This window comes from Anastrepha ludens, chromosome 2 (genome assembly GCF_028408465.1).
Source record: "Anastrepha ludens isolate Willacy chromosome 2, idAnaLude1.1, whole genome shotgun sequence".
Classification (NCBI taxonomy): domain Eukaryota; kingdom Metazoa; phylum Arthropoda; class Insecta; order Diptera; family Tephritidae; genus Anastrepha; species Anastrepha ludens.
Genome location: NC_071498.1, coordinates 139,376,373 through 139,397,249, shown reverse-complemented (window position 1 = coordinate 139,397,249; position 20,877 = coordinate 139,376,373). Strand labels below are relative to the sequence as shown.

At 37.8% G+C, this 20,877-nt stretch overlaps 1 protein-coding gene across 1 annotated transcript in view; it reads right to left on the bottom strand.

The window, feature by feature from the left end:
* The window catches only part of LOC128855102 (uncharacterized), a 79,930-nt gene that overhangs the window by 30,959 nt on the left and 28,094 nt on the right, over positions 1-20,877 (bottom strand). Inside the window, exons 2-5 of the mRNA XM_054089732.1 lie at positions 19,433-19,579; positions 19,124-19,321; positions 18,888-19,035; positions 10,484-10,552 (exon numbers count right to left, since the gene is read on the bottom strand). Of these exons, the coding sequence (XP_053945707.1) occupies positions 10,484-10,552; positions 18,888-19,035; positions 19,124-19,321; positions 19,433-19,579 (562 nt within the window). The remainder of the gene's footprint in view (positions 1-10,483; positions 10,553-18,887; positions 19,036-19,123; positions 19,322-19,432; positions 19,580-20,877) is intronic.

Here is a 20,877-nt window from a genome sequence, read left to right as displayed (position 1 = left end):
GGAGGAGGGACTGTTTTAGTGGCTACACCATTCGGTGCATCAACGACGGTTGCTATAAGGGCGATGGCATTTCGAACCCTACCTCACCCACCAAAAAATTTTAAAACAATGCTTTGTTTCCATGGCACGTATTTTGCAATCTCATTCGTAATTCACTTTCCAATTACCCTTCGAATTACATAAAATTTAAGCAGCGAATTACCTCATTTGTAAGTAATTTAGTCTCAATTACGAACAAATCGTTGCCTTCTCTAATTTTTATTGGAAATTTATCGAAATTAGTTGCCAATCCAAAATGAAGGAGAAGCCCAAAACAAAATTGACAAACGTTGAATAATTACCGGAAAAAGTTAACCCTTTGCACTCGAAGTTTTTTTTGAGTCATATTACCAGCAACTCGAAGCCATTTGAGTGAAAAGATCATATTCACATGTAAGTTCATGATATACGCATTGAAAGAAAAGTCATCGTTGTATGTTATTATTTTTTTAATTGTTTATGGATACAAATGTTAGGATATATAAAAAAAATTATAAAATTATTACATTTTGTAATCTTCCAAAGTGTGATACCTCTCGAAGCAATTGCCAATATGTAATCTTGGCTTCTCTAGACAGGTATCACAAAAATAATGGGTCTGCCGTCTTTCGCCTGGAATTTTTCTATTCGAACACACTACACAATCTTTCTTGGTTCCAGAACGTATAATATGTAGGTGGTTGTTGAGTCTGGCCTCCGTATTTGGTGTGTAACTGTATTCTCGAGATGTGCTGTTTTGTCGGAAATTCCCAATCAATTGGTCCACCAACAATTTTACAAACTTCAAGTGTGTCATTGGTTTTTCATTATTTATTTTTTTAACAGAAGTGTACAATATATATGCATTTACTGTACACATTTCCATCCCCAAAAAAATTGTTTTCTCCACCATTTCAGGGATTTTCTCAGAAAACAATATGTTGCAGCATATTGGTCGGCCCGATCTACTCCACACATATTTTTTGTGTAATCGATAACTTGCATCCAAGTGCGGAATGTTGCTCAAACCGCGATTGTGTGCTGTTATCGAGAGCATAACAATCTGCGAGCCGCGACCGTTATTTGTCACCAACAGCGAAATATCCTATAACTAATTTTTACGATTTGTTTTTGTTCTCATGTTAAAAACTGAAAATTATTTCCATTGTCTCCGTAGCGGAGCCCTCGACTTTGAAGACAAATTTTAAAGGGCTCCGCTCCGGAGCCCTCGAGTGCAAAGGGTTAAATTTTAATAATGGCAGCAGATAAACGGCAACAGTTAAATAATGGGGAAAACAGTAAGCTATGTATTTGAATTTAAAATTGTAAAAAATTTATGAAATTAAATGAAATGAACTTGTGTATTCTTCTTCTTCTTGATTGGCGCGATAACCGCTTACCCGATTTTGGCCGTGTTTGACAAAGCGCGCTAGCCGTTTCTTCCTCGTGCTAACCGTCGTTAAGTAGAAATTAACTCCGTCTCCACCTGAGAAGGAAGCTCTTCCACTGTTACCACCAGCTGGTACCGCATCAAATACTTTCATAGCCGAAGCGTTTGTATCCATTCGGACAACATTACCCAGCCAACGTAGCCGCTGGATCTTTATACTGCGCTATGTCTCTGTCGTCGTAAAGCTCATATAGCTCATCGTTCCAACGCCTGCGATACTCGCCGTTGCTACTATGCAAGGGTCCAAAAATCTTGTGCGCAGAATCTTTCTCTCCAACACACCAAGCGTCGCTACATCGGATGTTGTCATCGTCCAAGCTTCTGAGCCTTAGGATAGGACGGGCATATCGAGGGGCTTATAAAGTGCTAGTTTTGTTCGTCGACAGAGGTCTTTACTACTCAATTGTCTACTTAGTCCAAAGTAGCATTTATTAGAAAGAGAGATTCTACGTTATCGGTGTTAATGCTGGTTCTTAAATAAACGAAGTCTTTTACAACCTCAAAATCATAACTGTCAACAGTGACGTGGGTGCCGTTACGCGAGTGCGCGGACTCTTTGTTTGATGACAGGAGGTACTTCGTTTTGTCCTCGTTAACCAACAGACTCATTCGCTTTGCTTCCTTATCCAGTTTGGAAACGGCAGAACTAGCAGTGCGGTTATTAAGGCCGATAATATCAATATCATCAGTAATAAAAACCTCATGCGCACCTGGTCCAACTGATGCAGGTACATCAAGAATTAGCGGAAGCGATCTGTGATTTATAGGAACCCATAACAACAGAGCTAGACAGCGTGGCACTACCAGTGATATCATGGGAAAAAGGTTGAAGGTAAAATATTTTCAAAACCGAACTGAACTGGTGGGGGCCCAAACGTTTTGGATATTCTAACATCTCTGGAAGAAGCCGTAGTGAACTGTTTTAAATAAAATATTTGCGTCGATCCAAAAGGAAATAAAATTTGGAACGGTATTGTATGCATTTTGAAGCTGCCTTTTTAAACTTCGCCAACTCATCTTCACTCTCATCACTAAACCACAGCTCAATGCTATTCATTTATTTGGTTTTTGTTTATTTCAAAGTATGTAAAAAAAAGAAAATGAAATTCCGTAAAAAAGTTAAGAAGTGACCAATTTAGATGACCATTCACAATACTGTAAAGTAAATTTTTGTCAATCAAGTAACACAATACACAAATAGAATAGATTCGGCTCAATCGACAAGACTCTATTTTACTACTCCATGAGGAGTAGTTTTAACTTGTGAAGCAACTGCTTCTTCTTAGAGCTGTGTTAGTTTTCACAGTTTCACCACCTATGTAATGAACAAACCCTATTTCTTCAGGTGGTCAACTATTTGTCGTAGTATGAGGCTCTTTTTCCGAGAGCCAAGTAACTCATTTAACTTCTCCCCCTCACATTTCTATAAAGAAAAGAACAAGAAGGAGAACTGCTAAAGTCAAAGCGAACTGAATACTGAAGGTGGCGTCTTCTCAAAACAGTTACTTTATCTTTCGCGATTTTGACAAGTTTGACGTCAGGCACCTTTCCTATACAAAACAAACGCGCAAAAGGAGGATAAATTACATGATTGTGAAAATTTAATGCATGGCTTGGTAATAATGTGATTTGTGAGACTGAAACTAAGCAAAGTAATGAAAATGAAGTGCCGCTTGTTAAATTGTGAAGGCAGGAATATAAAGGCTCCAAATGCAGTTGTTTTGCGTTTTTATGCGGATGACGAAGGAGCAAGAAGGTGTGTGTCTGTCTGTATAATTGCTTGTCTTAGGTAGTTTCTATTGCTTTCGCCTACTTCTCCGCTTCACAAGCACGTGATTCCCATTCCTTTTATTTGTTTATTCATGAACCCTGACGACAAAGCGAATTCGGAGGGCGCAACCTTGTATTCTATCATCCTTGTGCCAAAGTGAATTATGAGTGCGCTGGGGAATTAAATGCAAATTATTAAAGTTCAAATAATAAATAAGAATAAATAAATACAAACAAATTGTAAATGTTTTTGATCTCTTTGAACATCCAGCCTAGGGACTCATGAATGTTGTGTTGTACAGAGTTCACCATCAACTATGACAGGCAGTAGGAGGGAAGTGAATAAGAAGTCAGTGCGATTTATCATTGAAAATTAATTAAAAATAATAATAAAGTTGGCGCAAAATTAATCATCCATTTTTGTTTTTCGAATAACTTCTTTACTAAATAAAAAAAAATATTGTGAGTGATGAACATTTTTATTTGACCCCTACGCGCTCCATTACTTGTCAGCTGCACAGCTGTCAAATATGAATATGAATCTTGTGATAGGGTGATTAATTTTGTGCCACCTCGTATTTCGTTGATATTAAACTGGCTTATAAATATAGAAAAGGCGATGCAGCGCAGGACATAATTGACACTCCCTAAGATATCGCAGTGTAAAATTGATCAGTTGCTTATATGGAAAAATGGAGCAACGCGAACTAGTCATAGTTCGAAATTCTCTAGAAGCGAACCAGTTTGGTACTACTGAATTTCCCTGTAGGGCACTTCCCAGCAATTTTAAGTATGCGCATAGAAATAATTCATGTATGTGCTTACTATGGGCTCAACTACATACATTCACCGGTTCCTCTTGCGACCTAAAGCGACGACGAGCAGCAGCAGCTGTTGCCACCCCGGCCGCGGTATCAGTAAAAGTGTTAATAAGAACATGTTTTCCCGAATGCCACTAGGCGCTTAGCGAAATTTTTTCACCTAAGCGTTGCTTAAGTGGCAATTAGAGTGACCAGACTAGCGTAAACGAAAAAAAGTGGTGTAGATTTTAATAAACCTGGACAGCAGCTGCTCATGTTTATGTTGATTTTGATGTTGATGTTCAATGAAAGGTGTTGATGCTTGTTACAAAGTCTCGCATGTTTTACTACAATGTAACCAAGATAACTACTTTAGTTATAATGCAATAAGTCTGGGCAAAATCACCAGCAACTTCTGCAATCAACAACATATTTAGAGGGGAAATTTATGTTTTAAGTACAACAACATAAATATTTATTGCCATTTATTCATGTTGTATGTCCATAGTGGAGGGCGTCAAAAATTGCCTTCTATTGCATAAGATTTCGACCCGGCTGATACTAGTGAGCAGATGTTTATGCTGGACTTAAGTGGTTAAATAGCAGATTCAATCCCGCATAGCTAAGATTGGGTTGATTACTTACAGAGTAGAATTAAATTAACAGATTAAAATTGCTCTAAAATCGATTAAAATGCATAAAATTATAGGAATGTATTGAGTTGGGGAATAAGTTCGTAGCGTTTTTACCAAAGGCTTTTATTTAAATAAACAAAGGTAATTATATCAATAAGTTAATCAACTATATATTCACCCTTGCTCTTTACAACGTCTTCACACCTTTCGACCAATTTTTGATACCGGTCCGTCAAAAATCGAATGGTCTGGTGTCAAATTAGTTGTTGAGCCAGTTTTTAAGGACCTTTTGGTTATCGAAGGTAACACCCTTCATATGGTTTGACAGGGAGCGAAAAATATGGTAATCGGTCGATGCAAGGTCCAGAGAATACGGCAGATGCTGAACGCCTTGTGCAATATGGGTCCTGGCGTTTGACCATGTCGATCAGGTCTTTTCAATCGAATAGCCTCATTCATGCGGTGTATCTGCGCAATGTAGAGCTCCTTGTTGACCGTGGCATTCTTTTCGAACATGGCCGAGTGCACCACACCCTCCCAGTCCCACCAAAGACATATGATCTTCTTTGAATGAGGATCCGGTTTAACTCCTGGCTTTGGCGTACCTCTTGGAGACCCCATTCCTTTCTTTGCTTTATATTGACGTATAGGCACCATTTCTCATCTCCCGAGACGATTCGGTGCAAAAAGCGCTGCTTATGACCGCATGTTGCTCGATGGCGAGCGAGATGCCTTTCTTTGTTTTTTTTTGTTGACCTCGTGAGGTATCCAGGCTCCCAATTTTTCGGGAAATCCTATTGAATGAAGGTGATTGAGAATCGTTTTATGATCGCAGTTCATTTTTTCCGCCAACTCACGGCTGGTTTGGCGACTATTCTCCTACAAAAGAGATTTGAGACGTTCTTCATCGAATTCAGAAGGCCTTCCGCTGCGGAACGTTTCATCGACGTCAAAGTCACCATTTCCGTGCTGTAGTCTCACCTATGACACCATACACGTCGCAAATGTCCCGGGCTGCTTTGGTAGCTTTTTGACCTCGATGAAGAGCAAAGAAGGGCAGGTGTCGAAAATGTTGATTTTTACCTCCTGAGTATTCCATTTCGAAGCCTCAAAACTAATAAAAAATTAAATAACTCAAAAATACAATCAACATAGTTTTATAGAGCAGAAAGATTTCTATCGAATGAGTACTTTCCATGGCCAAACAGCAAACAAATCGTTGTAAAATAAAATAAAATATAAATGCGCTATGAACTTATTCCCCAACCAAATAAAAAAACAAAATTTCATGACTTAAATTAAAGAAATAGCATTGATCTATTTTTAATATTTTAGTGAAATCTGAAAAGTGGAAGTAATTTAAATTTTTCGATGTTCTCTAACGGAATCCCATCGTAGGTGTTGAAAGCCACCGCAGTTGAACGTCCACAAGTACTTCTCAACATGTATAATAGGCAAAATAAAGTATAAGTAAAGGGAAAGCATGCCCGGAAACCCCATCAGCGTACCAACCCTTGTGCATGCTTGACACGGCAGGGAAGCTGTTAGAAAGAATGCAAAAACTACGAATTACAGGCGCGAAAAGTAAATCGGGAGACCTCTCGGATAGGTAATACGGTTTTAGGCCTCGAAGATCTTCAATTAGAGCAATCGAGGATGATGTGCAGAGTATAAGAAAAGCTAAGGACATAAGCCACTTTTCTCGACCAATCGTGCTCATAGCCACAAGCGACATTAGAAACACGTTCAACAGCACAAAGTGGGTGATTATTATAGTCGCACTGAAGAAGCGGTTCAAAACACCTCAACATTTGATGAATATGAACCTTAAAAATCGTGCACTCATCTATGACTCTAGAAAAGGACAACGGACAAAAGTGTTAACATCTGGTGCTGCACAAGGTTTAATCCAAGGCCGTGACCTCTGAAACGCCAGTTACGATGGCATCCTCACCTTCGACATGTCCGATGATTATTATCCTGTGGGACACACGGATGATATTGTAGCAGTTATTAATGCACGCGATGTTGATGCGGCAAGGTGGAAGCTTACACAAACGATGATAAGGATCAAGACAGGGCTCAACTCGGGGTATATTCACAAACGCATTATAATGCGCAACGTACTTTTGCAGTGTTGGCAATGCGTTCAGAAATGCAAATATGGCAGTACTGCAAATGCATCGCGTTCCAAAACGCCATTTTTGTATCAAACGTCACGCATTATTTGCAGGAAAAATTTTAATACTGCCGCTGATTACGCTAATATGATGTCTGATGAAAAGTGAGTATAAAACTAATTTTTTTAGCTTTTAATGCAAAGATATATTAAATATACGTTATTAAAACAATATTTTATTACATTTTTCTTGATTGTAGCAATTATTTAAGTACATCGGAAGTAAAGTTGCTTCTCAGAGTCCGACTGAGCATGGAAAGTGAATTTGCTTCAGGGAGGAGGAAAAAGAGTGTTTTGTGGAATAAGGTGGCGGAAGAAATAAAAAAAGCGAATAAAGATTTGAAAATAGACGGGCAAATCGCGCAGCGAAAATTTTCTAATTGTTTCGAAAAAAGATTTTTTTTTGTTTTGAAAATTGGAAAAGTAATGAATTACAATCACAATAAATGAAAAAGCATTAGCGACTAGGAAAAAAAGATTTATTTTTACGAATTTTTGGGAATTTTTCGTTTTAATGAACATCTTACTATATGTGATCTTCTTTTTAGCTTTACACGTCTTTTTTTTCTTAAATTTAGCAAAAAACTATCACTTTTTACCTCAAATATATCATCAACAACTAAACTCAATAATACTTCCATTTTAGTGTAAAACACGTTCATAAATGCAACAAATCTTTTTGCAAATCGTTAACAAATCTATCAATTGCATCACTTGTCACATTGGCAGTGTTGCCAGCGCTGCAATTACTGCGCATTTATAATGCGTTTCTGAATATACCCTCGCACGACTTTAGATTGGCTCCCGAAAAAACGGAACTCATCCTATTTACCTCTAGAAGTAACAATTCTGGGTTTCACAGCGAATATAACGACTTTAAAAGTGCTGAAATATTTGGACATTATACTTATTGTCAGATATATTGGGCACAAATCCAATACGCTGCTGAAAAATCTGTCAAAACAATTTCAATACTATCATGATTAATGGCTAACATTGGAGGCCTTATAAAACCGCTAATGGACACGACGGTTTGTTTTACTATACGGATGTGAAGTATGAGCGCACACACTTAAAGTTGAGTATCACCGCAAGATTCTTCCCAAAGCCCAAAGAACTGCAGCATACCGTTGCTTCAGCGTATCGCACGGTATCAGAAGCAGCAGTACGATGAGTACGGTATGATCAGCGGTATGATATCTATAGATCTATATTAGACCAGCTATGCGTGCGAATACGTGGTTCGCATAGTTTTCTTTATATTTGTGTTTCTTATATTCCACCCTTAAGTAATGAGTGCTTATATAAGTCGCATGTTAACAATGTGTTAGCACTTCAGGATGATATTGGGAATAACCAATTATGTGTCTTATGGGATTTAATTTAAGGAATATAATTTGGTTATATTGAAATAATAACGTATATCTAACGCCTTCAAATGTCAATAGTCTTACAGAATCTTATTTTATTGTTAATTTTCTAGGCATGGGTCTTACTCAGATTAATGGGTTATCTAATAGTATAACTCGTTTATTAGATTTGATTTTTATAAGCGACAACATTAGTTCTGTTGTATCGCAGCCTTGTTCTTCAATATCGCCTATTAATGTTCACCATATTCCTCTAAAGCTAGGCTTGGAATTTTTAGAATTTTTTGAATTCAGTCCTGACAGTGCTCATCCTTCCTTTAATTTTACCGGGTGTGATTTCTAAACTCTTGATAATATTGAAGTTGCTGAATGCTTTAAGGGGACAGATACCTGTAAAATTTAAAAATTTTTTTTTTTTGTTTTCATTAATATAATCCTTTAAGAATATGTCAAACAAATTTTAGAACGCAAATTTAAGTATTTCTTATACAGGGTGGGCCATATAGCGTTTGCTTTTGGACCCACCTATTTGTTGGAGAATAGTAACACAAATGACATGTCAAATGCGTTCATAATTTACTTAAAGGTTAGACATTTACGAAATGGGACGCTATACGTTTGAACAAAATTGAGAAATATTGAAAACCTATTTCCAAAGTGGTGAGTCTTCTTCTTCTTCCGTGGTTACAGTAAATGGCGAGCATTACCGTGACATGCTCAACGAGTTTTTGTTTCCAAAGATTGAAGAGGATGACATGGACGACATTTGGTTTCAACAGGACGGTGCAACTTGTCACACTGTCAAAGTTACACTCGAACTTTTGGCTACCGTTTTTGGAAATCGAATAATCAGCCGAAATTCCGATATCAATTGGCCGCCTCGGAGCTGTGATTTACGCCCGTTGGACTATTTTTTGTGGGGATCCGTTAAGGACAAATGCCATGCGAGCCATCCGGAGACGATTGATGCTTTAAAACACGAAATCGAAGTTGCCATTCATGAAATTGGAGCCCAAACAATCGAAAATGTGCTTAAAAATTGGGTTGATCGAATGGCCTACTGCAAAGCCAGTCGTGGCAGTCATTTGAACGATATTATTTGTCATTCATAAATGACAATGTTCAATCTTCAACATAAAAAAAAAGTTTGAAAAAATATTGATTAGTTCTTTTTATAGCCGATTCAAAAAGCAAATTTTACATGGCCCACCCTATATTATAGATCGTCAACCGTGACGACTCTATTCTTTGCGTTCGAGTGCTGGGAGATGTATAGTTACGTTGTATTCAAACTTTAGACGCATTTTTCTCAAAACTATATTTTTCAAATTGACGTACACGATAACTCGAAAAGTTATTAACCGATCTCTTACCGTAGTTCCATGGCAGAGGAAACATCCAGGAAAGGAAGAGGAGGGATTGTTTTAGTGGCAGCCCACTCGACGCAGCAGACGACGGTCGCTGCAAGTGCGAAGACAATTTAAACCCAAAAACAAAGAGTCTAAGATTCTTCCTCAATATTTCATGTACAATAGTTTTGGAAGCCCCAGCGACGAATTATGCAACGTACATAAATCTACGACGAGCAGTTACACACGAATTACTGGCGTTCAACTACGCTTCGATAGTGAAGGCACGTTGCTCACCCGTCCACAGCGACATCGTGACTAAATAACTCGCAGAAAAAAGGCGGCTAACGCGCGAGGAACTTTTAATTTTAGTCTAGTTCTGCCAACGGACACCCTGTATCAATAGACGCGAATACGATAAATGGAATTATCTTAATGCTTCATCGGCTAGACTCTGTAAAGGTGCCAATGCTTCTAGATTTAGCTGAGTTAATACCGCAGTGGAAGGAAAGAGTTTTTTCTCTACATCCTAAGTAAGAGTTGATGGAAAAAATGACATCGGTTTTAAAATCAACATATTAGCCATAACTACTTGAAATCTGGTCTTAGATGTTTAGTATTTTCAACTTTCTTGCGCTGTTTAGTAGCTGCTAAAAGTGGTTGAAAGTTGTGCGGAAAGCTGTTACGATTTTTTTCATTAAACAAAAATACTTATATACATATGTATTTTTGGAATAATTATAGCACTTTTTTTGTTTTTGTTTTTTAATGGAAATAAGTTTGTTTTAAAAATGCATCTCTGTATTAGCGATCAGGGCAATTTTAATTATAGTAAATGAAAATGTTTGCCACAAAATTTAATTTCGGTTTATTTTTTACTCCCCAAAAAATTGATTTGAAACCAATACTTACTTGTAACGCCCCGCAGCGTCCAAAGTCAATTTCCGCAACACCAAAGTACCATTCGCAAGTATTAAATATCTGTAAAATTGCAAAAGGAAATGAATTTATTTAATAAACTCACCTACTGGTATATGCGCATGTATCTATGTACATACATGTATGTAAGTATGTATATAAATATATAGATAGGTAATAAATGAAATCGGAAACTTCCACAAATACAAAGCGGAAGTCACCAAGCCGACGCACTCCACGCACACAAATGAAAGTCAACTCATTAAGTGCAAAAAATATGTACACGCCCACGTTTGCACTTATACACATATATAATATATACATACATATACTAATATATTTACAGGCGTTCATTTCCGAATGAATTTCAATCAAACCCACTGTAAATGCGGTATTTGGTGTTCTGTGTTACACTTTCACTGCTTCATTTCCACTTTTTTTTCTAATATCAGTTCCGAGTGAATTTGGAAATTCACAAGAAAAATGTTGGCTAGTGTTCAGTTCAATTTAAATTTGTGAATTCGATGCACGCACACCAAATTGCGGTTTTGAGCGAACCAAATATACTTATGAGTAAATTTTAAATTATATAAAGAGTGATCAGATTGGGAGTACTTTTTCCAATAGGAATTTTTGCCAAATCATGCGTGACTACTGTCAAACTTAAGGGGTTACATACGTCCATGATTCAATAATAAAAGGTTTACTCAGTAAGCAGTTTTCTCATTCCCTCTTGACGAATCGGCTCCCTTAGCAAGACACTGGGTTGCTAACTCTAGAAATTTTAGCAAAAGTGGAAGAAAAGTCAAATTTGTAGGAAAAACATTTCGTTTTCAAAAACATAACCAAAATGATATTGAAAACATCCTGACATACAGCTTAAAACAGGATATAATAAAACATTTTTTTGGGGCAATGAATGTGAAAGCTGGACGTTTTGACAATTTGAATCCGATGCCAAAATACAGGTTGGGGAAGTACTTACTAGGTTATGGTACTTTAAAGCTACGTAAGTTACCAACAAGAGCTCATTTAGCAATATGTAACTACACACAGCCTCCTGATGGCAGATGGTTTTTTATGGGGGGTCAAAACTCCAAACAAGGAAGGCGTGAGTATATTAACAGCTTGTTAATCAACTAAATTTATGATGAGTTCGCTTCTCCTCTGAAAGGATTTTATTAGGGCCATAATACTTAAGTAATATAATAGCGTCATATTGGCAAAACTTCCCAACTTCATGATGAGTTTTCAATTTAAAAATTAATTCACAAAATATCAATCTGAGTTTAACTTAATAACCTTACTTTTTAATATCAATCCTGGGAATTTCTGTTTGCACCATTTATAATTTAAGGGGTTTTTAGGGTAAAAAAAAATCGATTTTGGTTTATTTGAGAAAATGAATGTACATAATCTCAAGAATGTTGTGTCCAAACTTTAAGTCAATCGGTGCAAAACTCACAAAGTTAGAGCCTTATAACCGTTGGCCGCTCCGACTCGGCTACCTGCTATAGTCGAACATCATTGACACATTTTCTGGAAAACGACGTTTTTCAAGTCGGTGGACTCTTTTTCTCTGAATCTACTCCACCGATCTTCCTGAAATGTTGTACACACTTTCTCTACATAATTACCGAGGTAACCCTGGGAGGGTTTTTTCAATTTTTATTTATTTTACAATAAACGATATTATGCGATTTATCGTCTAAAAATCGCACTTCTACTTCAAATGTTAAAAAAAATTGAAAAATTAAAAAAAAATTTTTTTTTAATAAAAAGTCGACAGGGTTACCTCGGACAATTGATTACCTAATGAAAACTCTTTGATTTTTTGATTTCAGATGATCCAATGCTGAGAAAAACTGTCCACGGCAAATTGCCTTTTTTTCGAGACGTCTGCGTAGATCTGCTGTCAACGGCTCAATTTTGTATATTTTCTTGTGAAAATTTTTGAAATATGAGTTTACAGTATACTAATTGGATAAATAAATTTACATGAATCATCTTTCCAAAAAAAATCAATAAATAAGTGCATATTTTTAGTGGAATTAACCCTACCGCGCAACCTCGAGCGAAATGCACTCGAAAGTTTAAACTCGTTTTTTTGCAACAACTTTTTCCGGCACGGTCTGCATTATAACTCAAACAGTTTTCAATATGTTTTCATGCGTTTTGTTTTTCAAATACTCAAAAGGTTTTTCTCTATAGATTTGATTTTTGATATTTTTATTAAAAACTTTTATAAACATAATTAAAGTGTGACATTTATGACGTAACACGCATACTTTTTTTTAAATTTCCGTAAATTGCAAAATTTTTCGTAATTCTAAAATGCGGCTCGGCAACTATAACTACAACTTTATTTTACAAGAATTTTTTTTCCTTTTTACAGATCCACCAACATTTGAAGGAGAAATGATGCAGACCGTGGATCAACTTTTTTCATTGTACTTTGGGTCACGTGATTTTTTATATACATATATACAAAAAGTAAGGTGAATTTGGTTGTAAAATGAAAAATCTTTATTTATTCTTGTAAATCAATTTCATCCCCTTCAAAATAGTCCCCTCTCGATGAAATACACTTATGCCAACGATTTTTCCAATCCCCGAAACATGCCAAATAGTCCATTTCCGGTATAGCCATCAGCACCTTCTTCGATTCAGCTTTTATCTCCTCAATCGACTCGAAACGCGTTCCCCGGAGTGGTCTCTTGAGTTTTGGGAATAGCCAGAAGTCACACGGAGCCAAATCAGGCAAATACGGTGGTTGCGGAACGATATGCGTGGAATTTTTGGCGAAATGGTCACGAAGAACGAATGCAGTGTGAGACGGTGCATTATCATGATGCAAAAACCAAGAGTTGTTGGCCCATAATTCTGGTCTTTTTAGACGAATTGCTTCACGTAAACGACGCATAACGCTCAAATAATATTCCTTATTAACAGTTTGGCCATGTGGAAGGAATTCATAGTGCACCACACCACGAAAATCGAAAAAAACTGTCATCATGACCTTTATTTTTGAATGACTTTGACGTGCTCTTTTCGGTCTGGCCTCGCCTTTAGCACGATATTCGCTTGATTGGTCGGTTGTTTCAGGGTCGTAAGCATAAATCCAAGTCTCATCTCCCGTAATGATGCATTTGAGCTTGTCCTAATAGTCTGAAAGCATTGTTTCACACACATCATCGCGACGACTTTCGTCCAAGAAATTGAAAGTTTTCGGTACCAAACGAGATTTGACTTTTCGTAGGCCCAAATGGTCTTTCAAAATGGTTTTCACAGATCCTTCTGATATTCCCAGCATATCAGTAAGGTCTTTAACAGTCAACCGACGATTTTTGAGCACTAACTCCTTCACTTTATTGACGTGTTGGTCATCTGTTGACGTCGATGGTCGTCCGGAGCGCTCCAAGTCATCAACACGTTCTCAACCCTCTTTGAAGTCTTTGTACCACTTATAAACATTTTTCTGCGACATGGTCGAATCACCAAATGCTTCTGCAACATGCTAAACGTTTCTGCAGCCGAAATTTCATTCCGCAAACAAAATTTGATGGCTCTTCTCTGCTCAATCAAATCAGACATTGTAAAAATCGAAAAATGCACTCTTGGTCGTTTGGGAAACACAAGCGTAAATATATTACTGATAATGACATTCACATGAAAGTTGGCCCAGATGTTATTAACAGTACTGCCAACTCATGAAAAAAATAACTAGAGCGAAATTTTAATCCCGCGAAGTTTGACAAATAAATTCACCTTACTTTTTGCCCACAATAGTACTAATTTTTGTAAAGAAAAATTAAAATAAATTTTGTATAAAGTTTAAATGTAGGGTTTTCCAATAACAGGTGTTAGAGGTGAAAGGATTGCGCTATCGAGAGATGCATTTCATCATGGAAAGACTTACGTCTCAACAACGCTTACAAATCGTCCAATTGTATTACAAAAATCGACGCTTTGTGGAAAGTGTTGAACGCGGCTCAGGCCACATAACCGTCCTATGTTCTTCGCCCAATGGCTGCATCCGTTGAAGGAATCCTCGGCCCATATTTCTTCAAAGACGAGGCTGGCATCATAGTAACAGTTATTCCTACAACATTTGGTTCCAACAAGACGTCCGTTACGGCTACTTGCCATACAGCCCGTGAAACAATGGGTGTAAGGCGTCGTTGTTTCGGTGAGCAATTTATGTCTCGTCACAGACCAGTGAATTATCCACCAATATCGTGGGATGTCACACCTTTGGACTTTTATTTGTGGTAAGATCTAAATGCTTTGTGTATAAACCAGCTTTGATTGGTCGATTGAGGCATTAAAAGCCGACATTACTGAAGTTATTCACGAGATACCGACCGAAGTCTTCAAGCGAAGCATTCAAAATTGGTGTTAACAAATGGCTAAATTACGGCGCAGTTGCGGTCAACATTTGAAAGGGATTTTCTTTAAAAAATAAATGTCATGAATGGTTCAACCCAAAATTAATAAATATTGCACTGCCATTTTGAATTTTCGTTGTTTTATTTGAAATTGAATTCCAACACCTGTAAATTGATCACACTTTACCATGGATCTTCTACCTGACAAGTTTGATTATGATTTTTCTAAGTATTGGAAAAGTACAATATAAAGAAGAACATATTCTTCCGCGCACTGCAATGCGAGTAGTATGGCCTGACTGACAATCTTGGTGGTCCTGCAAAACAAACACTCTACGGCGGACTTTTCACGCTTTTCATTTACCACCATCTGCTGGCGTTTTTATTGACGGTTGGAAGTTGACGTCCATCACTTCAACTTTCTGGCAATCTGCAAAGTGTTAATATCATAGTAACAAATGACAGGCCTACACTTTTTCAGAAAGTGATCAAGGAAAAGCTGGCATTTGCTATCAAAGGGTTGATTGCTCCTTGTCAGCATGGGTTTATTGGTGGACATCTACTGTGACAAATTTAGCTGTTTGTTTTTTAGCTTAGTGTCTCTGAGTGAAGGAGTAGGTCATAAGTTACGAGGGGTGCCTTTTATATTTTGGGATTTGGCAACCCTGGTGTTGCAATCTGGCAACCAACAGCTGTTCGCAAAGTTTGACATTTTTTGGCTTTTACGTATTCAGAACGTTTTGAAATACCAGCGCTATTTGTGTTGTTTACAGTAACTTAAAATATTCATCTCGGTCCAAAAATGAAATTAAATCGTGAACATTTTCGTGCGATTATTTTTTACAACTTTCGACGTGGATTAATTCAGCAACATTGCATGGATGAACTTAATTCATTTTTTGGCGATGAAGCTCCATCAAGGACCAGTGTTTATCGATGGTATGGTGAATTCAATCGTGGTCGTAGTTCACTCCAAGACGAATTTCGTGAAGGTCGTCCAAAATCAGATGTTGTTCCAAGAACCATTGTTGCTGTGCGCGAACTGATATTGCAAGATCGTCATGTGACCTATATTGAGATTGAGACAATCTTAGGCATTAGTGGGACCAGCATACATTCAATATTGCATAAATATTAGACTATCAAAAAAATTTGTTCGCGTTGGATCCCACACAATTTGTCAATCGCTCAAAAAAAGGCTCGTGTCGATTGGTCGAAGGAAATGCTCAAAAAATACGATCGCGGGGCTTCGAAACACGTCTATGACATCGTGACAGGTGATGAATCATGGATTTACGCGTATGAGCCCGAAAGTAAACAGCAGTCGACTGTACGGGTGTTTCAAGATGAGCCAAATCCAACAAAAGTTGTTCGCGCACAAAGCACTTCCAAGCAAATGGTCGCCTGTTTTTTCGGAAAAACTGGACATGTCGCAACCGTACCACTAGAACAACGCAGAACAGTAAATTCTGAGTGGTACACAACCATTTGTTTGCCAGTTGTCTTCCAAGAAATTAGGAAAACCAATCGCCAAAGACGGATCACTCTTCACCAGGACAATGCGAGCTCTCACACATCGGCTCAAACAACTGCATTTTTGAGCACCCAAAACATCGAATTAATGGGTCATCCGCCGTATAGTCCTGACTTGGCACCGAATGACTTCTTTTTATTCCCGTACGTAAAAAACAAACTGAGAGGTCAACGTTTTTCGATACCTGAAGAAGCGGTTGCGGCATTCAGAATGCATGTTTTGGAAGTACCTCATTCAGAGTGGCAAAAGTGCTTCGACAATTGGTTCAAACGCATGCAAAAGTGTATAGATCTTCATGGAGAATATTTTGAAAAACAATAAAGTGATTTTCGATGATTAAAATTTGTTTTTGTTCTCCAATCCTGACATATAAAAGGTACCCCGTAATACCGATTTTCGAAAGCATCTGACATGATCTCACACAAAATACTCTTCTGGAAACTTCAAAATCTAGGCTTCCACTCGGTTCCTATTATGGCTGAAATCCTACCTGTCAAATGGAATCTCATTTGTTGAAATTGGAAATACAAAATCGGAAACAGTTGTGTCAACTCTAGGAGTACGACAAGGTAGCATTCTTGGCTCTACTTTATTTATACTTTTCATTAATGACGTTGATCGTTGTTTCGAATATTCGAAATATTTACTCGATACAGACGATTTGAAACTTTTTCGTAGTATCTCCTGTCTATCCGATACTTTGTTATTACAAGAAGACTTGAATGCTCTGAATAATAGGGCTCTGCAAAACAAACTATGCCTTAACACATTACCTAACGTGTGTACATGGTTGCGTTTTTTGTTGAACTTCACGAAACTGCCATACATTTGAATGTGCCGATAACCGTTAATTAAATTAGATTCCTTTGTTTCAGCTAAAATTTTACAGGAATTAATTTTTCAATTCTTCTTTTGTTCTCGTCAATAATTCCTTGTCTAGAGTATCTTGCGACATCTCAGACTCTGCCCAGCATGTGGAGAGGAGGATGAGACAGCGGGCCACTTTCGGTGCGTCTGTACGGCCTTCGCTCAAATCAGGCTTGACGTCTTTGGCACTGATGTTTTCAGAAGCGACCACCTTGGCTCCTTGGCACCACAAGATCTATTCAGATTTCTTCGGAGGTTGGGTGGATTTAAAGAATATTAAAAAGGAAAGCCTAGTGAAGTTCAATGGATTTAATTGTGTCTGAGTGCTGTACTTGTTAGTCTGTCCCTACAAAAAAAAAATCTTGCGACATCGCTTGTGGAGCTTGCACATATTTCAATATTTGTTTCTGCCAAGAACATGATGTATTCGGCATGGCTTCTTTCCGGGTCGTTCAACAGTGTCTAATTTAGCTATATTTTTGAATGATGGCATTGATGCCTTCCAATCATATATACTGATATTGACACCGTTTATAGCGACTTCTCTAAGGCTTTTGATCGGGTTTCCCATATAATATTATTTAAAAAAATTAGCCTGAATTGGCTTTCCCTAAGCCTTTTTAAGGTGGATCTCGTCTTACTTGCTCAATCGCCATTGCTTGGTTGTCGTCGACAATGTTAGATTTCTTCCTTTCGTTGCTTGTTCTGGGGTTTCGCAAGGTAGTATTCTGGGTCCGCTTTTTTTTGTTCTTTTTATCAATGATATTTACTCATTTTATATTGAAGTTCTCAGACCTAATTACCCAAATTTCGCTCCTCCTACAAGAGGATTTGAAGTCTTGACCTTAATTTTGCACTGCCAAGCTCTCTGTTTAAGGCACTTATTGAGTGTTATTATTTGTCAAGTAAACTGTCCATTTAATTTTAGTGCTTAGGTTTTTGTTCAGTAATCCTGTAAATTTAGTCAGTAAAATCGAGAAATAAAGAATTAACTTAAATCGAGAAATAACGAATTAAAGAAATTTGCTTGTTTACACTTTTTTGATCGTCAGGTCTGAGAGAGTTTGATTGATTGCCACTTCTATTTTGTTTAATGCAACAACTAGTTGAAATATTAACAAATAATTCCTTTTTCAGAACACCAGAACTAAATTTACTCATGTTTGAGTAGACTCATTTTCACATTCACATATTCGCTCGGATTCCATAGCCCGCCTGATATAGTTAACCCGTTTGCATCACCGCTTGAAATGCGCGATATGCTCAAAATACCTTGCGTCGGAAAGATTTTTACTGTTTGTTGTAATGAAAAAGAATACTACAGGATTACCAAAATATTTATTTTCCTCAAACTTTAACAATGATTTTTTCGAGCGACTTTTTGTTCGGGCGGACTATTCCGCTTTTGGTGATAAGAGAGAGTTTTTGTTCGCGGATTATTTCGTCGAATGATGCAAAAGGGTTAATGTACCTTTCACTTTCACTTTCATGTGCGTATGTGTGTATGTGCAGAATTGAATTCTACCAATTACTACCGACAATCAATTTGACTTTCGATTCGCATTGCGCGCTGTCACTTTTATTATTTTTATTTTCTTTTTCTACTCGCCTGTTGTCTTCGAATTGCTTTGATAACGATACATTTCCATAGAACCAGCTAATATTTGCTGGTGGCACACTTATGACCGGACAGTCGAGCGTGAGTGGTTGACCCGTGGCGGCGGTTATAGTGGCGGGCGCTATTACGCGCTTGAGTACTGCGAAGAAGAAATTGAAAAAGATAGAAATTGATTATAGAGGTAACTTCTGCAAATGAATTGCCACTTTACTGTGATATTTATTTACCAGGATATTCCACTGTGATGAGCTCCGACAGCACCGCTGTTGTGTTGGCATTGATTTTACAGCGATACGCGCCAGCCGCCTTCTCTGTGGGCGGCAAGCGTAAAGTGCCATTGCGATAGATTTTGAACTCGTTACGTCGGCTGTGGGTCTCCACAACTTGATCATTACGATACCAGGTGTAAAAGTAGTGCGTCTCGTCTGTGAAAATAATATGTAAATATGCAGAGACAAAAAAAAAAAAAACAAGAAACAAAAACAACAACAGCATAAGTAAATGACGATTCATTCATTCATTATGGTTTGCCTCACTGCTAATGTCGTAGTAGTTCTCCTCAATGGTGGCAATGCACGGCAGATAATGGTACAGATGATGCTTCGTGATTAATAGTCGCGTTGTTTCTGGTTTTTCAAGTTGCAGAAATGGTCCAGAGATGATTGTATTACCGTTGGCGTTAACTGCAAAGCAAAGAAGGGAAAAATAAAAATAATTGAATCAAGTGGAACAAGGAAATGCAAGCAATTGAAAATCAATTGCCGCCTTCATGAATACTTAATTAATTAATTGAAATGCCATGTACAACAATAATAATAACATTTGCCTTTTTGCTCTATGCCACAAGTCAATTATTATTTATTAATAATGAATTCTTAATTTGAAGTAATATTTTGCGAAGCTGTTGTTGTAGGAATCACGATGCGTTAGTGAGTGGAATTAATTAAGTTTTTATTCATAAATTAAAATTAAAAATCATTGGTTGAATCTGGCCTTATGTTGTGAGAGGTCGCGCGTGCTTGTGCAATTTTCATAATTTGGCGTGATGTGGCCTGCGTATATTTAAATAAGAGGAATGTTCAGCATCTGGTAAAATCAGATAAAAGCATACATATTGCAAAAAATATGTGGACCTGTAACTGCAAAGTCGCGGGCGCCGACGGGCTGCCGGCTGAGATATTCAAACATGGCGGCGAGGAGCTGGTAAGCTGCATGCATCAGCTTCTATGCAAAATATGGTCGGATGAAAGCATGACTGCCGATTGGAATTTAAGTGTGCTCTGCCCAATCCATAAGAAGGGCGATCCTGCAATCTGTGCCAATTATCGCGGGATTAGTCTTCTAAATATCGCCTATAAGGTTCTAGCGAGCGTATTGTGTGAAAGGCTGAAGCCCACTGTCAACCAACTGATTGGACCTTATAAGTGTGGCTTTAGACCTGGAAGGTTACCAACGACCAAATATTTACAAGACGCCAAATCTTGAAAAAGACCCATGAAAGGAAAATCGACACACACCATCTCTTCGTCGATTTCAAAGCTGCATTCGACAGTACGAAAATGAGTTGCCTAAATGCCGCGATGTCTGAATTTGGTAGCCCCGCAAAACTAATACGGATATGCAAAATGACGTCACTTAACACCAGCAGCGCCGTCAGAATTAGAAAGGACCTCTCCGAGCCGTTTGATACCAAACGAGGTTTCAGACAGGGTGACTCGCTGTCGTGTGACTTCTTTAACCTGATATTGGAAAGGATCGTTCGAGTCGCAGAACTTAATCGCTTAGGCACAATTTTTTATAAGAGCGTACAATTGTAGGCGTATGCCGATGATATCGGCATCATCGGCCTTAACAACAGCGCTGTTGGCTCTGCCCTCTCCAAACTGGATAAAGAGGCAAAGCGAATTGGTCTGGTGGTGAACAAGGGCACAACGAAGTATCGCGTATCGGCATTCACGTCACTGTTGACAGTTATGATTTC